This window comes from Magnolia sinica, chromosome 19 (assembly GCF_029962835.1).
Source record: "Magnolia sinica isolate HGM2019 chromosome 19, MsV1, whole genome shotgun sequence".
Taxonomy (NCBI): domain Eukaryota; kingdom Viridiplantae; phylum Streptophyta; class Magnoliopsida; order Magnoliales; family Magnoliaceae; genus Magnolia; species Magnolia sinica.
Window position 1 is genome coordinate 14,795,001 of NC_080591.1, and position 21,878 is coordinate 14,816,878.

General features: G+C 38.9%; 1 protein-coding gene across 2 annotated transcripts in view; it reads right to left on the minus strand.

The window, feature by feature from the left end:
• The window catches only part of LOC131235070 (CBS domain-containing protein CBSCBSPB3), a 27,069-nt gene extending 6,862 nt beyond the window's left edge, over nt 1–20,207 (minus strand). Inside the window, exons 1-9 of one of the 2 annotated variants that reach the window (XR_009165921.1) lie at nt 19,761–20,207; nt 19,508–19,676; nt 19,293–19,425; nt 16,805–16,975; nt 10,622–10,700; nt 10,359–10,472; nt 10,181–10,247; nt 5,307–5,412; nt 5,173–5,231 (exon numbers count right to left, since the gene is read on the minus strand). Coding sequence is in view for 1 of the 2 variants with exons in the window: in XM_058232176.1 (XP_058088159.1) it covers nt 5,173–5,231; nt 5,307–5,412; nt 10,181–10,247; nt 10,359–10,472; nt 10,622–10,700; nt 16,805–16,975; nt 19,293–19,425; nt 19,508–19,676; nt 19,761–19,909 (1,047 nt within the window). In the remaining variant the exon portion in view is untranslated. The remainder of the gene's footprint in view (nt 1–5,172; nt 5,232–5,306; nt 5,413–10,180; nt 10,248–10,358; nt 10,473–10,621; nt 10,701–16,804; nt 16,976–19,292; nt 19,426–19,507; nt 19,677–19,760) is intronic. The other variant, XM_058232176.1, reaches the window with a different exon arrangement.
• Between the last annotated feature and the right edge of the window lie 1,671 nt (nt 20,208–21,878).

Consider the following 21,878-nt stretch of genomic DNA (forward strand, 5'->3'; position numbering starts at 1 on the left):
ATTATACAAAAGAAAAGAAAAATGATTACAGTCCAACCCAACAATCAGGGAAATGCTCAATACCCTCAGATGCCTTTGCCCAATCAATCACGCGCAATTTAGCCCTTTGAAAAAACCCTGCCGCTCACCCCTGATGATTCCTGAGGCACCAATCATTTCTTTCTAACCATAGGAACCAATCCCCATGAGAAGACACAACCGCCAGACTACTGATCCCAATCTGCTTGAAACGCCGCCATGCCACGTCACATAGAATTGCCCAATCCAGCAAAGAATTACACGTTCAATGATCTCACAGATGTCTCTTTGCTGAGAAAATGGTACCGTAGGACAGTAGCCTTCCCTGGAGGATCTCTCCTCTTAACCCAGAAGATAATCACATTTGTAGAAACAAATACATTCGTTTACTAATGCTATTTGCAGAGTTCCAATCAGGACGTAGCATACCTGTACAAAAATCAGTACAAGTCGTATGGCAGCCCACGCCATGTATGGGTCTTTAGCCCAAAAGTCAGGCCAACTTGACAATCCTAAATCCTCAATTAGAACAAGGCCCCGAAGACTCGTGCAGTTCATTACTCTCCTCAAATGCAGTGATTAAGATTGTCCCCATGACCCATATATGGTGTGGGCACCAGATGAAAGTTTGGACCTTAACTGTCTACCACATTCCCATGGAAACTCAACTGCAGAAGCACACAAAAACAGTTGTGTGCATTCAGCATTGCGCCCTTACAAAAATTCCAGCAAGCCTAGAAGATAAGGGCAGAATTATTTTTTTTGCAACAATCAAAACAGGTAAAATACCAAGCACAGGTAATACTAAAGGCCATTTACATCAATTAAAGGGAAACCATTAGAAATTATGTCCGCATCAACAGCAGATAATCAAGGTCAACATATGAAAACTGAAAACCAGTTCGGTTGTTACAAAAACCAGATCAAAAGTACCCATCAAAAGCACATGGACAAACCTCAGGTATCCAATACTCCTGTCAAAAAAGTACCAAACTAAGTTGTTAAAGAAAAAAAGCAGTGTTTTAAATAGCAAATAGCGAATAACATAGCGTTAACCCCTCTAAAGTGTGGGCGTAAGCTACATGCTACTTATAGATTTTGAATAAGGATGTGTTTGGCTGCACCAAATATCATCAAATTGCATTCACATCCTAAAATAATAGGAAAATAAGTTACAGATTTAGTATAAAGTTAAAGAGAGCAACAGAATTGATTTAAAACTGTTACTTCGCTATTTTACTAAAATCATAGAAAACATCAACTAATTTCTATTGAAAATAGGAAAAATGTACCAAATCATTGAAACCATTAATTAATTTTAATGTTCAGTGAAAGATAGCTTGTAGTGTAAGATAAATAGAACATAAGGTAGGCTGCATAGCATGTAGTGTATGGAAATTAGGGTGTAGCATAGGCAATGTTTGATTTAAGCTATTTTCATGAGCTAAGGAGCACAAAAGCTAAGCTACACTACGTAGCATAAGCTACACACTGAGTAGTGTAAGCTATTCAAAACACTTAAAAAAATAAAATAAAAATAAAAATAAACATAAAAATAAAAAAACTAGGGAATGGTTAATGTTGCTTTACTTCTCAAAGACAACCCATGGTAGGCTAAGCAAATGACTAAGATGCCCTCAAGAAAGGTCAAAAAAGAAATCCCTAGAATCCATCACCCATAGGGGCAATAAAAGAGACTAAAATGCCCTCAAGAAAGGTCAAAAAAGAAATCCCTAGTATCCATGACACATAGGGGCAATAAAAGCATCCAGCAAGAGCACCATCCAACAGACCCGATTTTCTTAGCAAATTTGATCTAGCCAAAACAAGGTAAACTACGTGTAGCAAACTCAAGTTCTACCAAGCCACATTATAAGAGGCAGAAACACTCTAAGCAACATACACATGATCCTAAAGATCTGTTTTGGAATTTCTTTCAAATTTAGAAATCATTAATCTTAGGATGTTGGATTTTCTCCGAGTTAGATCTCTTAACAATCCACTTGGGACTTTTTCCCACTAGAATTTGCCCAATGCCTTCTCTGAGTTAGAACCCTTGGGGGGCGTTTGGCGCATGGGTTTAAATGGGATTAAGTGGGAGTGGGTTTTAAGATCCCATGGATCGTTGCAATGTCCTGTTTGGGACTCACATAAGGCATGGGTTGTCAAGCCCCTTCTTGGAATCAGCGCTGAGGCAAGGTTTCTGCAATCCTACTTTGGGTTTCGTGTGGCTAGTGGTCGGTGCTATGTGGACCCCACCATGATGTATGTGTTTTATCCATGCTGTCCATCCATTTTGAAATATAATTTTAGGGCTTGATCCAAAAAATGAGGTAGATATAAATCTCAGGTGGACCACACCATGGGAAAACAGTAGTGATTGAATTACACCATTAAAAACCTCCTTGGGCCAACTGTGCGGTCCACTTGAGATTTGGATCAAACTCATTTTTGGGCTCATACCATAAAATGGCATGGAAGAATGGGTGGACGGCATGGATGAAACACATACATCATGGTGGGGCCCAGAGAGCACCGACCGGTAATGGCAAGATGAGTAGCCAATCCGTTTCCCAAACATGAAGTGGGATGGCCTCCAAGCCATGGGATTAGACGACAATCCCTGACACAATGTAATCATTACATTTTGGTAATTCCATCCCACTTAAACCCATCTAATCCCATGCTCCAAACACCCCCTTGAAGATCTGCTATTAAATTCCGAGTTGGATTCGCCACCTGGATTTGCTCTAAGGAAGCCTTCTAAACTTACTCATATAAACTATGAGCTACAAAGATGCCCTAGATGCACAATCCATCGAAAAGATGCAGCAGGTCTTGGGGCATTTTCTATATTGAAATAGGAGAAAATCACCATGAAGTAGAGATAAGTAGAGAAAGCAAAAGGAAACACACAAGAAAGAAGTAGAGAGAGAGAGAGAGATAGAGAAAATTTCTTTGATTGAAAATGGTGGTAAACAATAAACAATAGATGACCTAGGGATTCACTTACCCAGATACAAGAGAGGACTCACTCACTCTCAAGGGGGATCCAAAGATCTCACAAATAAAGGGGAAAATACACCAATAACTTTTTTCCACTTACAAAGCTCCTCTTTTTTTCTTTTTTCTTTTTTCTTTCTTTCTTTCTTTTTTTTCTTTTTTTCTTTTTTTTTTAGGGGGGGGGGGGGCGCGCACCGCCATGCAACAGAAGCTTTTAATATAAGCATGCAAACTTGCAGCAAGGTCACTAGAGAGCATGTGAAGTCCATATCTTACAATGCACAGACTGTGGCAAGATAGGAGCACTTCTATAGACAAAGTACAAATTTTCCTTAACATTAAAAAGGTCATTGAACTCGCCCAATCCTTCTAGGAACAAATTAAGTTCTGGAAGCTGATTTTCAAGAACACATGTTACCCTTTCTACCATTTCATGCAACTATGCTTCCTACAAAGAAACATTTATCAGAAAGAACCAAATCTAGCCAGGGTGAACAATCTGAGTGCCCACATGAGTCATGTACCTATTCAACTTTTTTTTTTTGAAAGGCTAAAATTTTATTGATTAGAGAAGGCTGAATTGGCCAAAAGAATTATGAAGCAACCCAAGAAAGAGAAGAAAGAACACAATCATAAATTAAAAAAAAATTGAGTTCAAGATCCAATCCATTACATTCAACTTAGACCATCTAAAGACCTCCGACACTACCCCACTGTAGTTGTGGAAACACTAGTTGTCCTTCTCCCCATAAGGCCCAAAAGCCTGCCAATAATGCCAACCTCCAAAGCCTCCTTCCTTTCTTTCCAAGGCGCGACTTCAGTGAGACCTCGGAACCAGCAACTTGGGTGGGACCCTGACATGTCACCACCCCACTGGTCCAGCTAGGCAGCCTCATGAGACACCTCCCACACGTGCTAGAGTTAGGAACTAACAGTTGTTAGGGCCGGGTTCGGCCGTGTTCGGGCTCTCTGTTGCATCTTCCAGAACTAAACTTCTCAATATTCTTATTTGACCTGTAGAAGTATAGTGAGCATGGCAGTAAAACTGTAAAATAATCTTATCTTCTCGCAGCAAAATCAATTTGGATTGGCTAAAGCTGCTCTAGCAGATGAAAACAAATTTGACCACGCAGCTCATAAGAGCATGTTAACATACTTTTTTTTAATGATGAGCATGTTAACATACAATACTGTTGTATTAGTTATTGGTGATGATACTAGTAATTTTTTTGTACTCCTGCTCTATTATTTCAATTAATGAAAGAACAATAACCGCCGGTAGGTACATGTGTGGTCAAAGGTTCAATTGGGAAGACATGTAACAGTATCGTCCTTACTTTAGCTCACATGACTGAAGCGCAAGTAAACGACTATGAATGGAGGTTTACCAAGCTCACACATTGAGAGGCCTGCCCATCAACCCGCAAGCAAATGCACAAATGAGCCACAATGATAAGATCTTTTGGCCAAAAAAACAGACTGTTTGAGTCCTCGGGACAGCCAGATCATAAACAACAAATGGGCAGATAAAACAATGTTTTATCCGAGTGAAATGGATTTATTTTTAGGAGAAAGATTAAAATCAGTGACCCACCTCACAGAAACCTCAGATCTCACACATGTTTGGAATAGTGGCATGTGTGCTTATCTATAGATGGGAAGGGCTCTCTCTGTACACGTAAGCTTAGCAAATCTCTTGTGAGTATCCATATCAATGTGACCATAACAGGAAGCAGCAGATTGATTAGAATATATTTTTATACATAAGATAACAACCTGCCTGCCATCTAAACAATGAGGAAAAAATACTACATTGATGGTAAAAACATTCAGATTCCAACATGACGACAAGACTAACTATAATTGAGAAACATCAGTAACCCCATAAAAAACTTTGGGTAGATGCAGATGATCAAAGACCTGGTAAGATACAGCCAAATATTCAAACAAATCCAAAATTTGATGGATATATAAATTACAAGAACCCAGTTACATCCATCCAGCGCACAACAAATGAAAGAAACCCTAAAGCAAATTACCTTTCTAATTCAGAACCTCCATCTTAAAAGATTTAACTACTCAGTAAAACTGACCCACATAAACCAGCCAAATCTGGGATTTGAACATAAAGAAGTCTGAGAAATTAGTTACCATGGAAATTGCTGCATGAGTTATTTGCAATACATCCACACAAGCAGCAATGCATCCATCTGCAAAAGAAATGTCGTCAAATATTTTATTGCAAAGATATCTCTTCGTTCTAAGAAGCACTGCTTGATGCTTACCCCTATCCAGAACAGGGAGATGTAAAAACTTCCCATCATGCATCATGTGTAAGGCATCAAGAATCGTCGTGTCCAATGTCGCACATTCTGGGTTTGCTGTCATCACCTTCAAAAAAGGAAAAAGTAATAACATCATCCCAAAATTTATAATTGTGAAAGCACTAAGGCTACCATGTGTAAGTATTTGAAGCATTAATACTTTAGACCAAATGAAATCATCATCATCGTCATAGCCTTGGCCAGCTTTGGGGTTGACAGTGTCGGCTTTCTCATGATTCCTTGGAAAATTATCGAGCATCAATCAAAGTAAATATACAAGTTTAATCATAGTGGACTAGCATCTGATGCTAGACCAAATGTGTGACAGTGATGAATTAGCAGAATGTCAAATACCTATAGAAGTAACACAAAAGGATACTTTTTCATGGCTATTGCTTATCAGGATGATGAAGGACAGAATGACAAGGAGAGATCACTTGAACAAGCTTAGCAAGCTTAGTATTGGAAAGTGCTTCCATCTAGGCTGGCCCACTTTTCATGTGAACCCTCTGTGAAAGATTCGGAACACTGGGCCCCCAAAACCATTTTATATATGCTATCTTTGCTGACAAGGTAAAAGGATCTGAATCCAGCAGCAGTCATTTCTGAGTAAACCACACTACAGGGAGTTGGAAGATGTGGAGGAAGCTTTTTCATCATAGAGGTGGAATTTTCAAAGAACTCAAACTCAAGAAATATCTTGTATCAATGAATGCATCGACTTGCATCAAAGGGGGGGGAGGGGTAGGATCATATGTAAGCTTGACATAGAGTAGGTGTATGACCATGTGAATTGGGACTTTCTCGATTACATGTTGGGTCAATTGGTATGTGGGCAGAGATGGAGAAGGTGCATACAAGAGTGTATTTGCTCGTCCAAGTTCTATGTGCTAGTCAACAGGTCTCTTAAAGGCGCTTCTTCAAGGCGTTGAGAGATCTCCACCAGGGGGGATCCACTCTCCCTTTTTATTTGTGGTGGTAGCAGAAGCTCTAAGTAACATATTAGATAAAGGGTTAGAGGTGGGGCTCATTAGTTGTTTCAAGGTGGACAAAGTGGAGATTAAGATCTCCCATCTTCAGTTCACCAATGATAATATCATGTTTTGTTTTGTGGACGAAGCCAAGGTTGATAGCTTGAGAAAAAACTGTTAGATGCTTCGAAGTGGTGTCAGGTTGGGGGGTGAACACCCTCCAAAGTGAGATACTAGGTGTTGGCATTTTTTAGGAGGAGGTGGAGAAGTGTTTGGTTGTTGTGTTGGGCCGTTTCCTTCTTCGTATCTAACCTTCCCTTATGCATTGGAAAGCATGCAAAGCATGGAACAAGGTTATTGAAAGGATTGAAAGAAAGTTGTCGAGTTGGAAAAGCTGACACTTGTCGCCCGCGGGTAAGATAAAGTGTGTTTCAACATTGAGGTCATGGGCTCAAGTGCCGCCCATGTGGGGTGTGTGTGTAAAAATTCTTTAAAAGGCAGCTTTGTCGAATTTGCTGCTTTACTTTGTCCCTTTTTTTGGTGTCCTAAGGCCATCTTAGATAGACTAGAGAGTCTAAGATGAGATTTTTTTTCATGGCAATGTACAAAACAGAAACAAAAGTTCCATCTATTGAAGTGAGAAAGTATGTAAGCCTTATGGTGAATGGGGAGTAGAAATAAGGAAATTGGAGGTTATGAATTCAGCACTGCTAGGTAAATGGTTAAGGAGATTTGTTTTTTTGCTATTCCTTTTTGGGAGGATGTCTTGACTAGAGAGAGGGCATTACGAAAAGATTTCTCAAGGATAGCAAGGTTATCCCTGAAAGAAAATATTCCCATTGAAAGGATTGAAAGAAAGTTGTCGAGTTGGAAAAGCTGACACTTGTCGCCCGCGGGGGGGGGGGGGGGGTTAGATAAAGTGTGTTTCAACATTGAGGTCATGGGCTCAAGTGCTGCCCATGTGGGGTGCATGTGTAAAAATTATTAAAAAGGCAGCTTTGTTGAATTTGCTGCTATACTTTGTCCCTTTTTTTGGTCCTAAGGCCATCTTAGATAGACTAGAGAGTCTAAGATGAGATTTTTTTTCATGGCAATGTACAAAACAGAAACAAAAGTTCCATCTATTGAAGTGAGAAAGTATGTAAGCCTTATGGTGAATGGGGAGTAGAAATAAGGAAATTGGAGGTTATGAATTCAGCACTGCTAGGTAAATGGTTAAGGAGATTTGATGTGGAAGAAGGCAACTTATGTTTTTTTTTTTTTTTTTTGACTATTCCTTTTTGGGAGGATGTCTTGACTAGAGAGAGGGCATTACGAAAAGATTTCTCAAGTATAGCAAGGTTATCCCTTAAAGAAGATATTCCCATTGATAAGTGCTTTTCAGTCTCTAGTAATGGGGTGGTGCGGTCTCCTCCATGTCGACGTCGAAGGAATTTGTTGAAAGGTGAAATTGACGATTTTATTCAACTTTGGAGCGGCTTCACAATCTTTGTCCTTTTTGGGTATGGTGTGGAATAAAGAGAAGTTGGTTGATTCCCAATTAGATCTCTATACATGTTGATCCTTGGGTCTTCTCCAGGAGGGCTCAAATTGGTGATTCTTAATATTTATGCCATGTGCATGCTGAATGTGGTGTCGGTTGATCATTTTTTTATTCATTATTTTGTCGCTGGAGAAATGTGGGCGAGGTTCTTTATAATCTTCAAAGTGTCGTGGGTGATCCCAGAATCCAGCTTCATGGCCAAGCATGAGGGTGGAGTTGGGAAAAAAGGAAGGATGATTTGGAGGTTATCCATGCTAGCAGTTATTTGGGCATTATGGGGAGAAAGAAAGGAATAATTGGTGCTTCCATAATCATAGTGGGCTGGCTTCAAAGGTCAGCTTCGGAGGCTTCTAGAAGGGCAAAATTAGATATAATGTAAAGGCTCTTGCCGAGTGTCCCCTCGTCTTTTTGTTGGTTTGCCTTGTAATTGTTACCTTTCAACAACCCCCCCCCCCCCCCCACCCCCCGAGCCACCGATAACTTATTCAGGGCAAGTAACTGTTTAGGGCCAGGCACTTCGCACTACTGGACCAAACAATGATTGTTTTTCTTTTCAACAAGAAGAAATTGATGTAAGAACTTAGAAAGTGTAGTACAGGTCAAAACTATGACTTTATACTTAATAGTCAAATGCCCTAATTACAACGCTGCATGTGCTTTCCTGAATAATATATTTTATTGGGGAATGCAAACAGCCCCATCTATCATTGATATCACAAGGGGAAAGCCTTCCCAGAAAAATCACACCAATCAAGTAACCCTAACCCTTTGAATGTGGTCATTTTGTTACAACCATCCAGCTTTTTACAAACCATAGATCGGATGGTTAGCATCATCAAACCACAGTGCTTAGGAATCATAAGGAATACATAATGAGATCTGCTGAATAGATGTTTCAAGATGATTATTGGACCTATTTGTTTCTCCACTTGATCTGGATTCTTGACTCTCCATTGTTCACGCTAGTAATCGGATGGGTAAGATTGTCCTATCAGCCCCATTGGATCAGTAATCGGGCATGCCATGTATCATTTAAAATTTGTGGGGACACTGGTAAAGTCCCCATGACAGTGTGGACGTTAGCATTCCCTTGCTTTATTTCATTCAATTTATGCTTTATACTTCACATAATTGTCATGGGCCAGACCAACTGGACTTGTAGTTGAACCAGTTTGGACCCAAATGCCTACAGAAATGGGTCCAATTCTCAACGGTTTCAGAACATTGGGAAAGACTAGTCTATGATCTCAAAAGAAAATATTGTTTTTTGAGAATTCCGACTTAACCGAGAGAAACTTCTGATATTTAAAGCAGGGATGAGAATATTGATGATGCGAGAAAAAGAAGATACCAGTGATTAGCATGTCAATAGCATTCAGGTAGTAAGTCATTTTGATTGTTTGATTCTGCAAATGCAGTACAAGTTCTTCCTTTTTTTATAAGCACACAAATTCTTCCAAATTTCAAATGGAAGAATTCATCTGGAATTTTAATATAAGAAGTTTGTTGATATCTTGCCTATTTCTCATATCCCCTACTGAATCCTAGACATGTGTCAAAGGGAAAAATACAGACAGTCATATGGATCAGTTATTTTGACGGTTGCAGATGAATGTGTGATATGTGCAAGAAATTTACCAAAAACCTAAGGATTGACAGAGGCTCACTTAGATAGCTTTTGCACCTACACCTAGTAAGCAGACTTCACCCGGCTCCAAAAACCTAGTAAGCTTTTGCACCTACACCTAGTAAGCAGACTTCACCCGGCTCCACTTCAGCCTGATTTATTAACCGGGCCTTCTTTTAATAGTATAGTTGAATGAAGTGTGAATTGAAAGCATCAAGAGATTCAGGTGCAGGAGAAGGGAAGCATCCATTTCAAAATGTGAGTAGATATAAACAGCTAGGAAGCAGGAGCAGGAGCAGGAGCACAACTCCAAAGCACAATTCAAAGCAGAAGCACCACCTGGTTAGAAGGATCGTGTAACCGAGATATAAAGCTCCAATGGTATTTTTGGTTGCAGCAAAAACATGTTTAATTTAAGGTTGTAAATGTTAGAATTTTACCAAAAAACCTAAGGATTGGCAGAGCAAGCAATCCAAGTGCACTCATGTTTAATTTTAAGGTTGTTAAAACATTCTCGAGAAAACCTCATGCAAGTTCCACAGCAGTTGCTAGGAGATCCTCCACTAACTCTGAGAGACACAATAAACCATACTGGTGTGCTAAAGGTACGACAAATTACTCTTCTTCTTTTTTCTTTTTTTCTTTTTGAGCAATAGGTAAGACAGTTACAAAAGATGAGTTTCACAAAAGGAACCTTTTCCACCAGCGTCAATTCAGGGGAAAGATTTTGAGACACCACTCGCATGAGAACATCTTTGGAACTGCAAGAAGGGGCAACCAATTGGCCATCAACAAATATAAAAAGGACAAATATACAGAATTTATTCATCATAGAACTTGAAAATCAAAAGCAGGTGAAACAAAGTTCATACGTAAGAATCCCTTGAGGTTTGTTTCCCGTTACAATAATCACTGAATTAACTCGTAATTCACGCATCTTCTTCGTAGCAACATAGACAGGATCTGATGGTGATACCGTTGCAACTCTGCAAATGAAAAAGGTTAAAAGACATTGAGCCCATAAGCCAATCCAAAAACATGAAAACAAAAGACATTGAGCCTAGAAGCCAATCCAAAAACATGAAAACATCATTAATCGATCGAAAGCATCATCAGATCTGCAATTTCATCGTACTTGGTGTTTTCAGTGATGATTGTTGACAAGGAAGGCTTAAACATTCTCTCCCGAAGAGTTTCTATGAAAGCATAAGGAGCTGTAGAAAAGAACAGAGAAAAACATCTGAGTCATCAAACACAATCTATCAGCTCAATACCCCTGATACATCAGTCATTAAATAAAAAACCAACAGCAAGTATGCAGTTCAATTTCAGTAGGTAAAGATACGGAACATAAGAAATATGATCATGCAGCAATCTGTGAATTTCTAGGTAGAAGAGACTTGCTAGTGTTAAGGTGATTTGGTAAGGAGACAATATCAGGGGAAACCAAACGACAGTAACAGCAGGGGCATCAACTAGTGAAGATGTTCAGGGTGCAACGGCAGGGAGAAAGACCATGGACCACAATTTCAGGTGGAACACATTGCATCAAACAGAGGTGAATGGACCACATGGAAGCCTGGAAGTGGTAGGCTGTTTGATAAGATCGGAGAATTGCAAGCTAAGCTGGTGACAGTCAGGTACCCAGAGTATGGGTGACTGCATGCAAAAGGTGTACCGGTCTACATGAGATGGGATCAGGTGTCAAATGGCAAAGGGAGACTGGCGGAGCTGCATGGAAGCCTTGGGAACTGAGACAAAAGGCGAGTATCATGGTAAATACTCAGGAAAGAGAGAAACTAAGAGGAGAGGAGGTGGAATATTGCCTTTGTGCAGGGGAGCATGGTCATTGTAACATAAGCTAATTCAGGCAATGTAAATAAAGAAACCACAAAGCTAATTGAGAGGAGTAGGCAACTGAATGAATGTCCGTCTTGAGATGGCCATGCCCACTGATTAGCTAATGGCCATGGCCATGGCCACTAATTTCCTTCATTGTAATGTTGCTTGATCAATGTGGCCTCCTTAGATCATTTTGGGCAGAGTGAATTTTCTGGGCAAATAATGGTGATTTCTTTAATAGCTGGGAGAAGACCATTCAAAGATAGTGGAAGGTTGCTTTGGTGCCTTCTTCCCCATTACGCTGTGTTGGGAATTTTTGAAGGACAATCGTAGCCTCAATGAGTCAATGATTTCTAAGGTGAAGTTCTTCAAGAAAATTAAAGGCACAATCATATTTCAGGCCATCAACACCCCACTATTATGGGGCATCCCCTCGTTGAACTCGTGAAAAGATTGGTTGTCCAATACTAGAGCATATCTATGATTAAATGTTCAGCAAACACCCAGATCCATAGGTCAACTGGCAGACTGAGTGGAGATACCTCGTTTCAACACTTGAGGTCTTGGTGTCGATCCCTAGTGGGGGTGGCTAACATGGAGTGTGTGTACTGAGATGGGTGCGTACTAACAAGCTAACCCAAAAAAAAAAGTTCAGCAAATTGTTGGGGCCCTGATAGGGACATCAGAGGACCTACTCGGGCGTACCAAAGATGAGGACGACCACCCACATCAACACAGCTTTATTTGTGAATGGGAGATGAGTTCCAAATGGGGCCCGCCAGGCCATTTTGAAGACCCCACATGCATTGGACGTGCATCAGGAAGACCCCACTTTGGGATGATGCATGTGGGCTGCTTAGGAGATCATTTTAGTAATAGGATTTCTATTTCGTGACGATCCGACCATTGGATCTTGTCGATCAGGCCATCGGGCCACCAGATCTTTTAGATTTGGACCCCTTGGACTCTGATCTTGCTTTCTTTATATTTTTTGTTATTTTTATTTGATGGTTGAAATTGATAATAAATGTTTTAGTTTTCTTATTTTGGATGATGGGTCACTTCACTTAAGTGAGTGATATACTTGTAATTATGATGGATATTTAATTCCAAATTTTTTATTATAAAAGCACAAGGGGAATGGAGTTTCAACCCAAGTGGAGATTTAAGAAGAAAAAAGAATAAGAGAGAAGTTCTCTTGTGTGAAGGAATTTTTCTCCTTATTTTCTAGGGTTTTTTGAGAAACACTTCCGTCCAATTAAATTGTGAAAGGGTAGAAGCTTGTTTAGTGGTGGATTCCCCAAGATACATCATTCATCTCTCTTCTTCGAAAGGTATTCTTCTTCTTCTTGTCTTCCTTTTTTCCCTTCCATTACAACCTTCTAAACCCTAGATCTTCAATTTCCTCTTTTCCCCAATTTCTGAAAACCCTAATTCTAAAATCATCAATTCTCATGAACCCTAATTTTACAAATTTCAGATTTTCTCCTTATTAACCCTAATCATAAAACCTACAAATATGTCTCTTGAGTGTGGAACATTTGTATGCTAAATTAGAAGTTATATCCTTCCATCAAGCCTAATTTTAATTGATTTATGTGATTTCTTAGCATACAAGCATGTGATTTAGGTTAAATCAGATTTTATTTCATATTGTTTACTCTTAATTACTTGGTGGGTTAGCATCTTTTGTTAATTGAATTACTTTATGGACTCTTTCATAATCTCCACGTTGCATGCTAGCATTAAATCATGTGTCCCGCATCACTTATCCTATAAACCCTAGCCTAAAACCCTAATCCTCAATTCCCTACAAAACCCTAATCCCTCAATTCCAAACCCTAAATTCTTCATTCTTAAATCCTAAATCTCCCATATTTCCCCAAAAGTCCCAAAACCCCTTAAAACCGTAACCCTAGAATGGTGCAAATCTGCCCATTGAATTATAACCATACCTATGCTAACATGAGAGTTCCAATCTCTCATTGGGCCTTAGATTTTCATGCTTATGTGGTTTATGCTTGTGTGGGATTGTGATTTAACGTAAATCTAAATTTTATTATCTATTTGGTACTCTTTTAATCATGGTAGAATGGCATGTTATTATATTTGACTTACTGTACTTAATTTGTTAATAATCTCCTGCTTCCAAATGGTTGGATCACATGTCCTGCATCAATTAGACTTCCGAAAGTCCCCTCTATCTCGCTTCCCTTCTCTGGCCCAAGTAGCTTTGAATCTAAACGCTTCTTCTTGCTCCTCTCATGTGGGGTTTGGGGTATGGTGCCCTCCTTGTAGGAGACCATTATCGGACTTGGAGTTGGACGAGTTTCTCAATCTTTTGGAACCATTGTGGGGAGTTTGTCCTTCTCCCTAAGTCATCGATGCGCCTACCTGGTCCCAGGAAAGCTCAGGCAACTTCTCTATTCGCTCATTCTTCAAGCTTCTCAACAACCACTCGATAGCTACAAGCAATAGTTTTCCTTCCTTCATCTAGTCCCCTGGTGCACCGCCGAAAATTGCAGCGTTTGTTTGGCTTCTAGCTAGGGGGGAAATCCTAACCGTTGATAATCTTCAGAGGCGGGGAATTGTTCTCCACAATATTTGTCTGTTGTGTATGAAGTAGGCAAAATCCATCAATCATCTGTTCATCCTTTGTCTTTTTGCTTAGGGGATTTGGTCCACCATTCTCAACAGCCTCCTCACTTCCTGGATCATGCCCTGCACTGCTTGGGATCTTCTGTTTGCTTGGCATGGTGGTGGAAAAGTGGGCAAAGATCGCAAAGCATTTAGCATCTCTCCATCTTGGCTCTCCTTTGGGCAATAAAAGGAGAAAGGAACTGTCGGTGCTTTAAAAACTCCTCTCCTTTGACCCACATTTTAACCTTAATCTTCAAAGACATTACCAACTTGTCATCCTGACTTTTGACTTCCGATCTCAGAGCTCCTCTCATATAAGTTTCTACTAGGGCCTTGGCCCCAGTTCAAGATGTATAGTTGTATAGGCTCTTTGGTTTTGCTTTTGTTTTGTTTTGTAGCTTTTGTTCTTTATGTTTTTCTTTTCATTTCATTTTTGTTTCTTGTTTTCTTTCTTTGGCTTCTTGGCCTTCTAATCATTTTTCAGCAAGCTTCAACAAAAAAAAGAAAAAAAGGGAGAGTATACAAACAGATTGGGTGTCCATACCATACAATTGTATATAGTACTCAATTTAGTAGGATATGGACTCTATTATTTGTTTGTCTCTTTGATTATTCCCTTTTTTAAAATAAAAGTTTACTCGAGGGAAATTTGATTATATTAAGAAAAAATTATATGGACCAATAGGCTTTAAACCTTGGTTTCTTTATTTTGGGTAGAAGTTTGTAAAGGTCATATATACACATCGATAAATACAAAACTATCATTCCATAAAACTGATTAATGAATAAACTTCGCTTTAGCTTTCTTTTGAGAACGAGCGATTTTTCTCGTGTGATTGCTAGTTCAGGATTAGTGGGCTGATGCAATTATCCCACAAATCCATATTTTGAGCCAATTATCATTTTGCAGCCATTGGAGGAGAGATTGATATCACTAAAATGGTATATGCTTTAATCTTTCAATTAAGTCCAATATCCTTCAATTCAATTTGCTACAACAGTTATCCTCTTTCACTTTAGCGTTACTTACCATTTCCAATTTCTTGAATTATGAGTGCATTTTCTACATACAGAGCCTCTATCTTTTGGATTGTGATATAGGATACATGTATGGATGTCATGTGTCATAGGAGATTGTTCAAAGGACAATTCAAAGCATACAGATCCCAGGACCTGTGGGTTATGGGCTAAGCCCACTAAGCAATAATTTCAGCAGAACAGTTCACCGAACAGTAATTTCAGCAAGTAAAAATCCATGTCATTTCATTAGAAATCATCCCCACATGCACACAATCATATAAAGATTAAATCACAGGATCTCAAGGTTGTTAGAACAACCCCTTAGCACAGAATATCAACAAAATACTCATGGGCAGATTCATACACACATAGAATTTACCATACTCATTCACCACATAAACTATGTTTATAGGAGATGAAGATCACGTGGGATATGGGGTGGGATAAATCTGTAATTTGGGAATTGAGGGTTGTGGGAGGAATTTGGGAGAGGGTCTAGGGTAGGTTTTATGTGGGAGGCAGGGACATAGGGTGTCGAGGTTTTGGGCGCAATGGATTGAAGGATTTAGGCTAGATAGGATCAAAGAGGTTTTTTCAAGGAGTAGAAAGAGATAGAAAGACCATACCTTGCAGAAGATAAACACGTGAGCGAGTCGCACGCCCACAAAAAGATGGAATCTCACCATCTTGCTTTAAGTCTCATGGAGGGTTCTTCCAAGTCGCATGGAAGAAAGAAAGGCTTCTCTTTAGAAAACAAACATGTACTCTTCATCCTTCTACGGTTGGACGTTTCCCCCCCTTAAATAGAGTTTTTACATTTAAAAATAAAATAACCAACATGCCCCTTTTTAAAATCTAGCAAAGTTGGGGCCCACTAAGAAATCCAAACCAACCAAAATGTGCAGAAAAATAACAAAACATAAATGGACACTAAAAACTGATAAAGGACTTGATCACATGGTGGGCCACCATGTGATGGGACGCAATCCAACGGTCGGATCTCAACCAAAACTCTCAAAAACTATCCTGACACTCCAAAGAATGTAGCCCATGTGCATCCTCCCAGTCTGGGGCCTTCATGATGCACATCCTATGCACATGGGGTCTTCAAAGTGGCCCACGGGCCAAGCCCAAGTAGTGATCACCCAAATAAAGTGTGGGCTGGGTTGGGCTAGGGCCTGGGGCTCTCCTACGGCGACACTGGTACACTCTGATGTCCGCATCAGATTGCTTGGCTGCCTGCTCACTAGGGTGGAAGCACTATCTGCATATTGAATATACATGTGTATATTGATGTGTGTGACACACACATAATTCTACAAATTAGCCTGTGCAGATTCATGCAATTATAAATGCTTGTATCTATAATGAAGTGCATGTAAATATTCCCTTCTTCCATATTAAGCCAAATATTTTGTTTGACATAAGCAATCTTAGCAATTCTTCAAAAATAAAATTTAAAAAATAAAAATAAAAAATTTATAATTAAAAAAAAAAAAGAAAAAAGAATGCAATCTTAACTAACAAACATAACATTCATGCCTGATGCTTGTCACATCCATAGAATCATATATTTGTACATATGTTTATGGATCTGTTTTGTATCCATGGAATTGTGTTTGTGCATATACATCTATTCATCGATACACACCAGCCTGTACGTAGATGCACATTCTCTAAAAAAAAATGCATGTAGATACACAAACCCATCTACAGTGTAGACATGGATACACATAAATATGCACACATACAAACAAACACACATGAACCGACACAATTTCTTAGAGGTCTACTCCACATGAAATTAACTACTAACCAGAAAAGTTGTTTCCCCACTGACGTTCAACACCCTCTACAGCAGCTGCAATGGCACTACCCTGCTCAGCAGCCTTCTCCATTCTTGATATGGCATCATAGAGGCACTTTGTAATATCCAATAAAGCAATAACTTCACCATTTTCTACAACAGGAAGGTGCCTAAATTTCCCTGTGAAAGGGAAAAAAGAAAAAGAAGAACAAAGAAAACAGAAAAAGATGAGCCAAGCTGAGAAACAAGTGCGTGAATACTTTAAATATAATATACATTGAGAAACAGGGGGAAGACCAAGATAACAATAAAAGTAGAAACTCGATGTTATATGCTGATCACATTAAAGGTCTAAATAAAAAATTCTATACAACCAAAAAGCTTAGCGTAGAACACGTTGCAGACAGAAGTATGAAGAACAGAGCTGAAAATCAGAACCACTGTTTAAAGATATCGTTATCTATTTAAAAAAATGATGATGGTACTGATGTGGCACGAAAGTGAATTCTAAAGAGCTTCTTCAATTCCATAGCAATTGTGCTTTCAGTTCCCTGCTTTTGCATTAATAACTCAGCTGTGAAAATCTCTCTTTTAAAAATAGCCTCCCTACTTTGCACTGAAAAAATATGTGCATTCCCTTCTCTTTTGTTAGTGGTAAGGAATTCCCATCATGTTGTTATCAGTTATGGGAAGAAGTAATCCCATCAATTTGCTCGGTAGATTTCTTCACTCATAATTTGCACAGGAAATCCATCAATGCAACTTTTGAGATTCTATTGCTCTTGTTCTCATCACCTTTACTCGTGCAAATTTTTGTTACGATGCATCCCTATTTCATAAAAGGGAACCAATTGATCCACATGCCACAGATATGCATGATATTCTTGGGCCTTGAGTCTGTACAAGTGGCGTTCACTGTTCGGTGGTCAAGATTGTTTATCCCACAGTCATCATGGATAGACTATTAAATACCTTCCCAAAGAAATAGATAAACTATTAAATAATCTTGCCAAGATCCTAATCATTCAGCAGGTGGCTTGGAAATGGATGGTAATGGAATCATCGACCCATCCTAAGTGTGAACGCTCCATGCATGTGCACAACAAGTCGTACATGTGTAGCTGTCATGCAGATGGTTGCTTAGAGTTTTATGTGTATTAGGAGTTTCTTTCCTTGTCTCTTCCAGTTTGTCAGTAAAGTCCACATTTGAATGTAATTAGGAGTAAAGATTGGATGAAATTAGGAAATAGCATGTGTACAGCTCTATGAATAAGACCAAAAACCAAAAGCATTACATACATTCGACTCTTTGTGATATTTTGAAAACAAGTTGCTGAGTGCTTTTTTCTATTGGGAAGAAGTAATGGGAGGGTGGATTGAAATGAACTCTAGCATACGGCTTGATTGTTGAGCTTTTACTTAGCCTCTTTCTCTCAATTCTAGATTTTATTCCTAAATTTGGCATTAATCTCCCAGCCTTGTGTGTTAATTTCAGTCCTTTGGGGGTATCAAACAGTTAGGGCTTGTTTGATTTTCCAATTCACTAGTAAATGCAGTGTAAATGCGTCATAATTATTTCCTGGTGTATTCACCGCACTCTTCCCTATGTCTGATTTGATCGCTTACTTTTTTGATGCAAAAATTGAAAAAACTGTAAAATATTTGGGGGTCCCACCGTGATGCATGTTGCTCATCCACGCCATTCATCCATTATGGCAGATGAATTTAAGATATGAGCCAAAAAACGAGGCATATTAAAAGCTCAAGTGGACCACGCCACAGAAAAAAGTGAATCAAACGCTTACCGTTAAAAACTTCCTAGGGCCACTGTTTTTTTTGGTGTGGGCCACTTGAGTGTTGGATCTACCTCATTTTTTGGTTCATGTCTCAGAATGTTGTGGTACAACGGATGGACGGAACAGATATGTCATATCCATCACCGTGAGGTCCAAAAATTTAAACTAACACTTTTAAACCGGTTTTCATGGCAGAAATTCTCAAGGATTTTCAACCGGGCGAAACGGTAATAATTACCCATTTACAGGGTATTTACACCTGCATTCAAAAATCAAACAGGGCCTTAAGAAAAGAATCAAAGACCTACAGTCAATAGAAAAAGACCCAATGGATCATGGTTAAATCTTCCAATTGGGAAGTTTTTATGGTTAGTCCAGCACAGCATGACCTGCATAGATTATTCAAGACAGCATATGCAAGACAGCTTGTGTGGTGCAGAACTTTGCGAGCATCCTTTGGTCCCTGAGAATAACAGGCGTGTCCTTGTGGTTGAGAAAAATATCATCATCATCTAAGCCTCATCGCAACTAATTGGGGTCAGTTTGGGTCTTGCTATTATGGTAACAAGATTCGTTCATCTTCTCTAATCAAAAGAGTTTTATCTGCAAGTATATAAGTAAGAATCTTTTTTTTTACATTCTTTCTACATGTAATTGATAATCAAATAAAAATCCTATTCATGACGAATGACAAAACCAACCTTCGACCATCTTCTGCAAGGCATCGATGGCCAGAGAATCTGCCGTGACGAACACCGGATTCCTTGTCATGATCTTCGAGATAACAGTCTGCTCCGGCCTTAGTCCCTCTGCTATCACTCTAGTTGCAATATCCTACATCCAAAAATAAAATAAACAAAAATCCAAAAATTTAAAAAAAAAAAATCACCACACAAACCATAGAAATCTCCCTCACCTTGTCAGTAACAATCCCCGACAGCAGCGCATTCGCATCCGTGAGTAGCACAGCATCGACACGGCGGGCTGCCATCCGCCGGCATGCATCTGAAACAGTCGTCCCTTCCGGAATCGTCAGCGCCTTCGACAGCCTCAACTTCTTCACCGTCCTCTCGCCTCCAACAGACCTGAATTCTCATCAAAATTTTAAAAAATTACCAAAAAAATTATTTAAAAAATTACAGAAAGTGATCAGATAGACTCGAATTTACAACGACTGGCGAGGCGATGAGGGCTTGGTAGCATTCCCGTTGCTGGCACCGTTCTCGGACGGAGTGGATTTCTTCGCCGCCCCTGGGCCACGCCTCGTATTGAGATGGTTTCTACTCCTAATAGGAGGATGAGATGTCTGGCTGCTCATCTTCTTCCTTGTTGGAGATGTATTCACAAAGAGAGAGAGAGAGAGAGAGAGAGAGATGGAAGATTATTGTTTTGGTGTACGGACAGCTGGGAGAGGAAGAAGAAAAGGAAACCCTAGCTGGTGGTGGTTATTTTGATAACGGGTCTTAAGAGGAGCTGATGAGAGGGGGAGGAAGGAAACTGAAGTGTATTTTAGGAAAGGGTTTTATTCCCACTCCACCCCCTTCTCTTCTCTCTTATTCTGCCGTTACTGAGAGTAAAAGAACATGGCTTCCTTCTCCCCACCTGATTCTTCCAAAAACGAAGGTTTTGATTCTTCTTCAAGAAACTTTTACCCATAACCCCTTACTTTTAACAATGTACCTAATAACCTCCTTATATTAGTATCTAAACACTAACAACCCCATTCCATGAACTGCGTTAGGAGTTAGTAAATACAGATAAATGAGGGGAAATGGGAATAATAGGGAGGAGGTGGGAGAAAATAGAGAAAAATGACTTTTGAAGTATATTTGATCAGAGCAAATGCAGAGATTAAATAAAATGACAGTAAATGAATTTGCAAATGAAATCCTTAATGTAAGAGAGGATTTAAAAATTAATGGAACCGAAATGCCTTTTTGAGTCCCTTAGAGAGCCACGTGAATAAACAAAAGTGTTGCTACATATATATTTGTCATATGTGTGACACACCATAGATAATCCAAAATAATTTACTTATTAGCTACATCACTAAAATCACATAGGTAAAATGGTCATAACCATCCGAAGGGATTTTTTTTTTTTTTTGTTAGCTTGTTAGTACACCCCACTGTCAGTTCACACATCACTGTTAGCCACCCCTACTAGGGAATCGATACCAAGACTTCAGTGTTGAAATGAGGTATCTTTCACTCAATCTACCACTTGAGCTATGGATCAGGGTGTTAACCATCCAAAGGTTGACCATTTAATTGGATGGCTTAAAACTATTAGCGAGTTGCTTGTTTGTAATCGTTATGATTATGGCCGACTTGAGGGTTAAAATTTTCTCTCTTTTTTGTATTTATAAGTATATATTTCAATAAGCTTATTACAATATTTCAATTAAATATTGCATATCTACGCTGATTTAAGATATTAAAGTTAATTTGGAATATCAAATATATACATTGTGTAAATATATTGAAAATTTTCAATGCATTCCGATTCCTTTCATTTACTCACATTAAAATATAATATTTGAATTTCAAATGCATTACATTTACTCACGTTCATACACAATTATGTAAGTCATTTACTCTCAATTCTTTAATTTACTCCCAATTAATAAGAATATTTAAATTTCAAATGCATTTGGTTTACTTACATTCAAATGCAATTATGTAAGTCATTTACTCTCAATTCATTTATCTCTAATTTCATTTCATATTTAAATCCACTTACAGGCTTCCAGTAAGCTTGAAAAGAGAAAGGAAAAGGCGTATAAGAGTGGTTGGATGCAGCAAGAAAAAATTGATGACCGGTGTTCTAGCTAAAGTTTGACTCTTGATAGAGAAGAATGACCGATTTGAATTAAAGTGACCCAATTAGTAGAATGGCTGAGTTGAATTAAAGCAACCCAATTAATTAGGATAAGTATTAAAAGATGATGATTAAAGTTATTCTCCCTCAAATAGGAGTATGTTCCCAAAAAACAAGGTATTGCATTTTGTACATGTAGCTGGGTTTGTACAAAATAGAAACCATTTATTGGTTTAGCTCTACTGTTGGATGGAACATTACCCAAAATTCATATACATCAGAGAATTCTAAGAATTCCATTAGTGGATTTTTCCGGGAAATAAAATGGATGGTTATAAAAGCAAGAAGTCTTTTAATGGAAAAAAAAAAAAAAAAAGACCTTCTAATTGAAGGGTTCTGATTGTCCAATCCCTGTGAATTTAGACATGTACTATACAAAGTGGGGCCCACTTGATTGGTTCTCATCT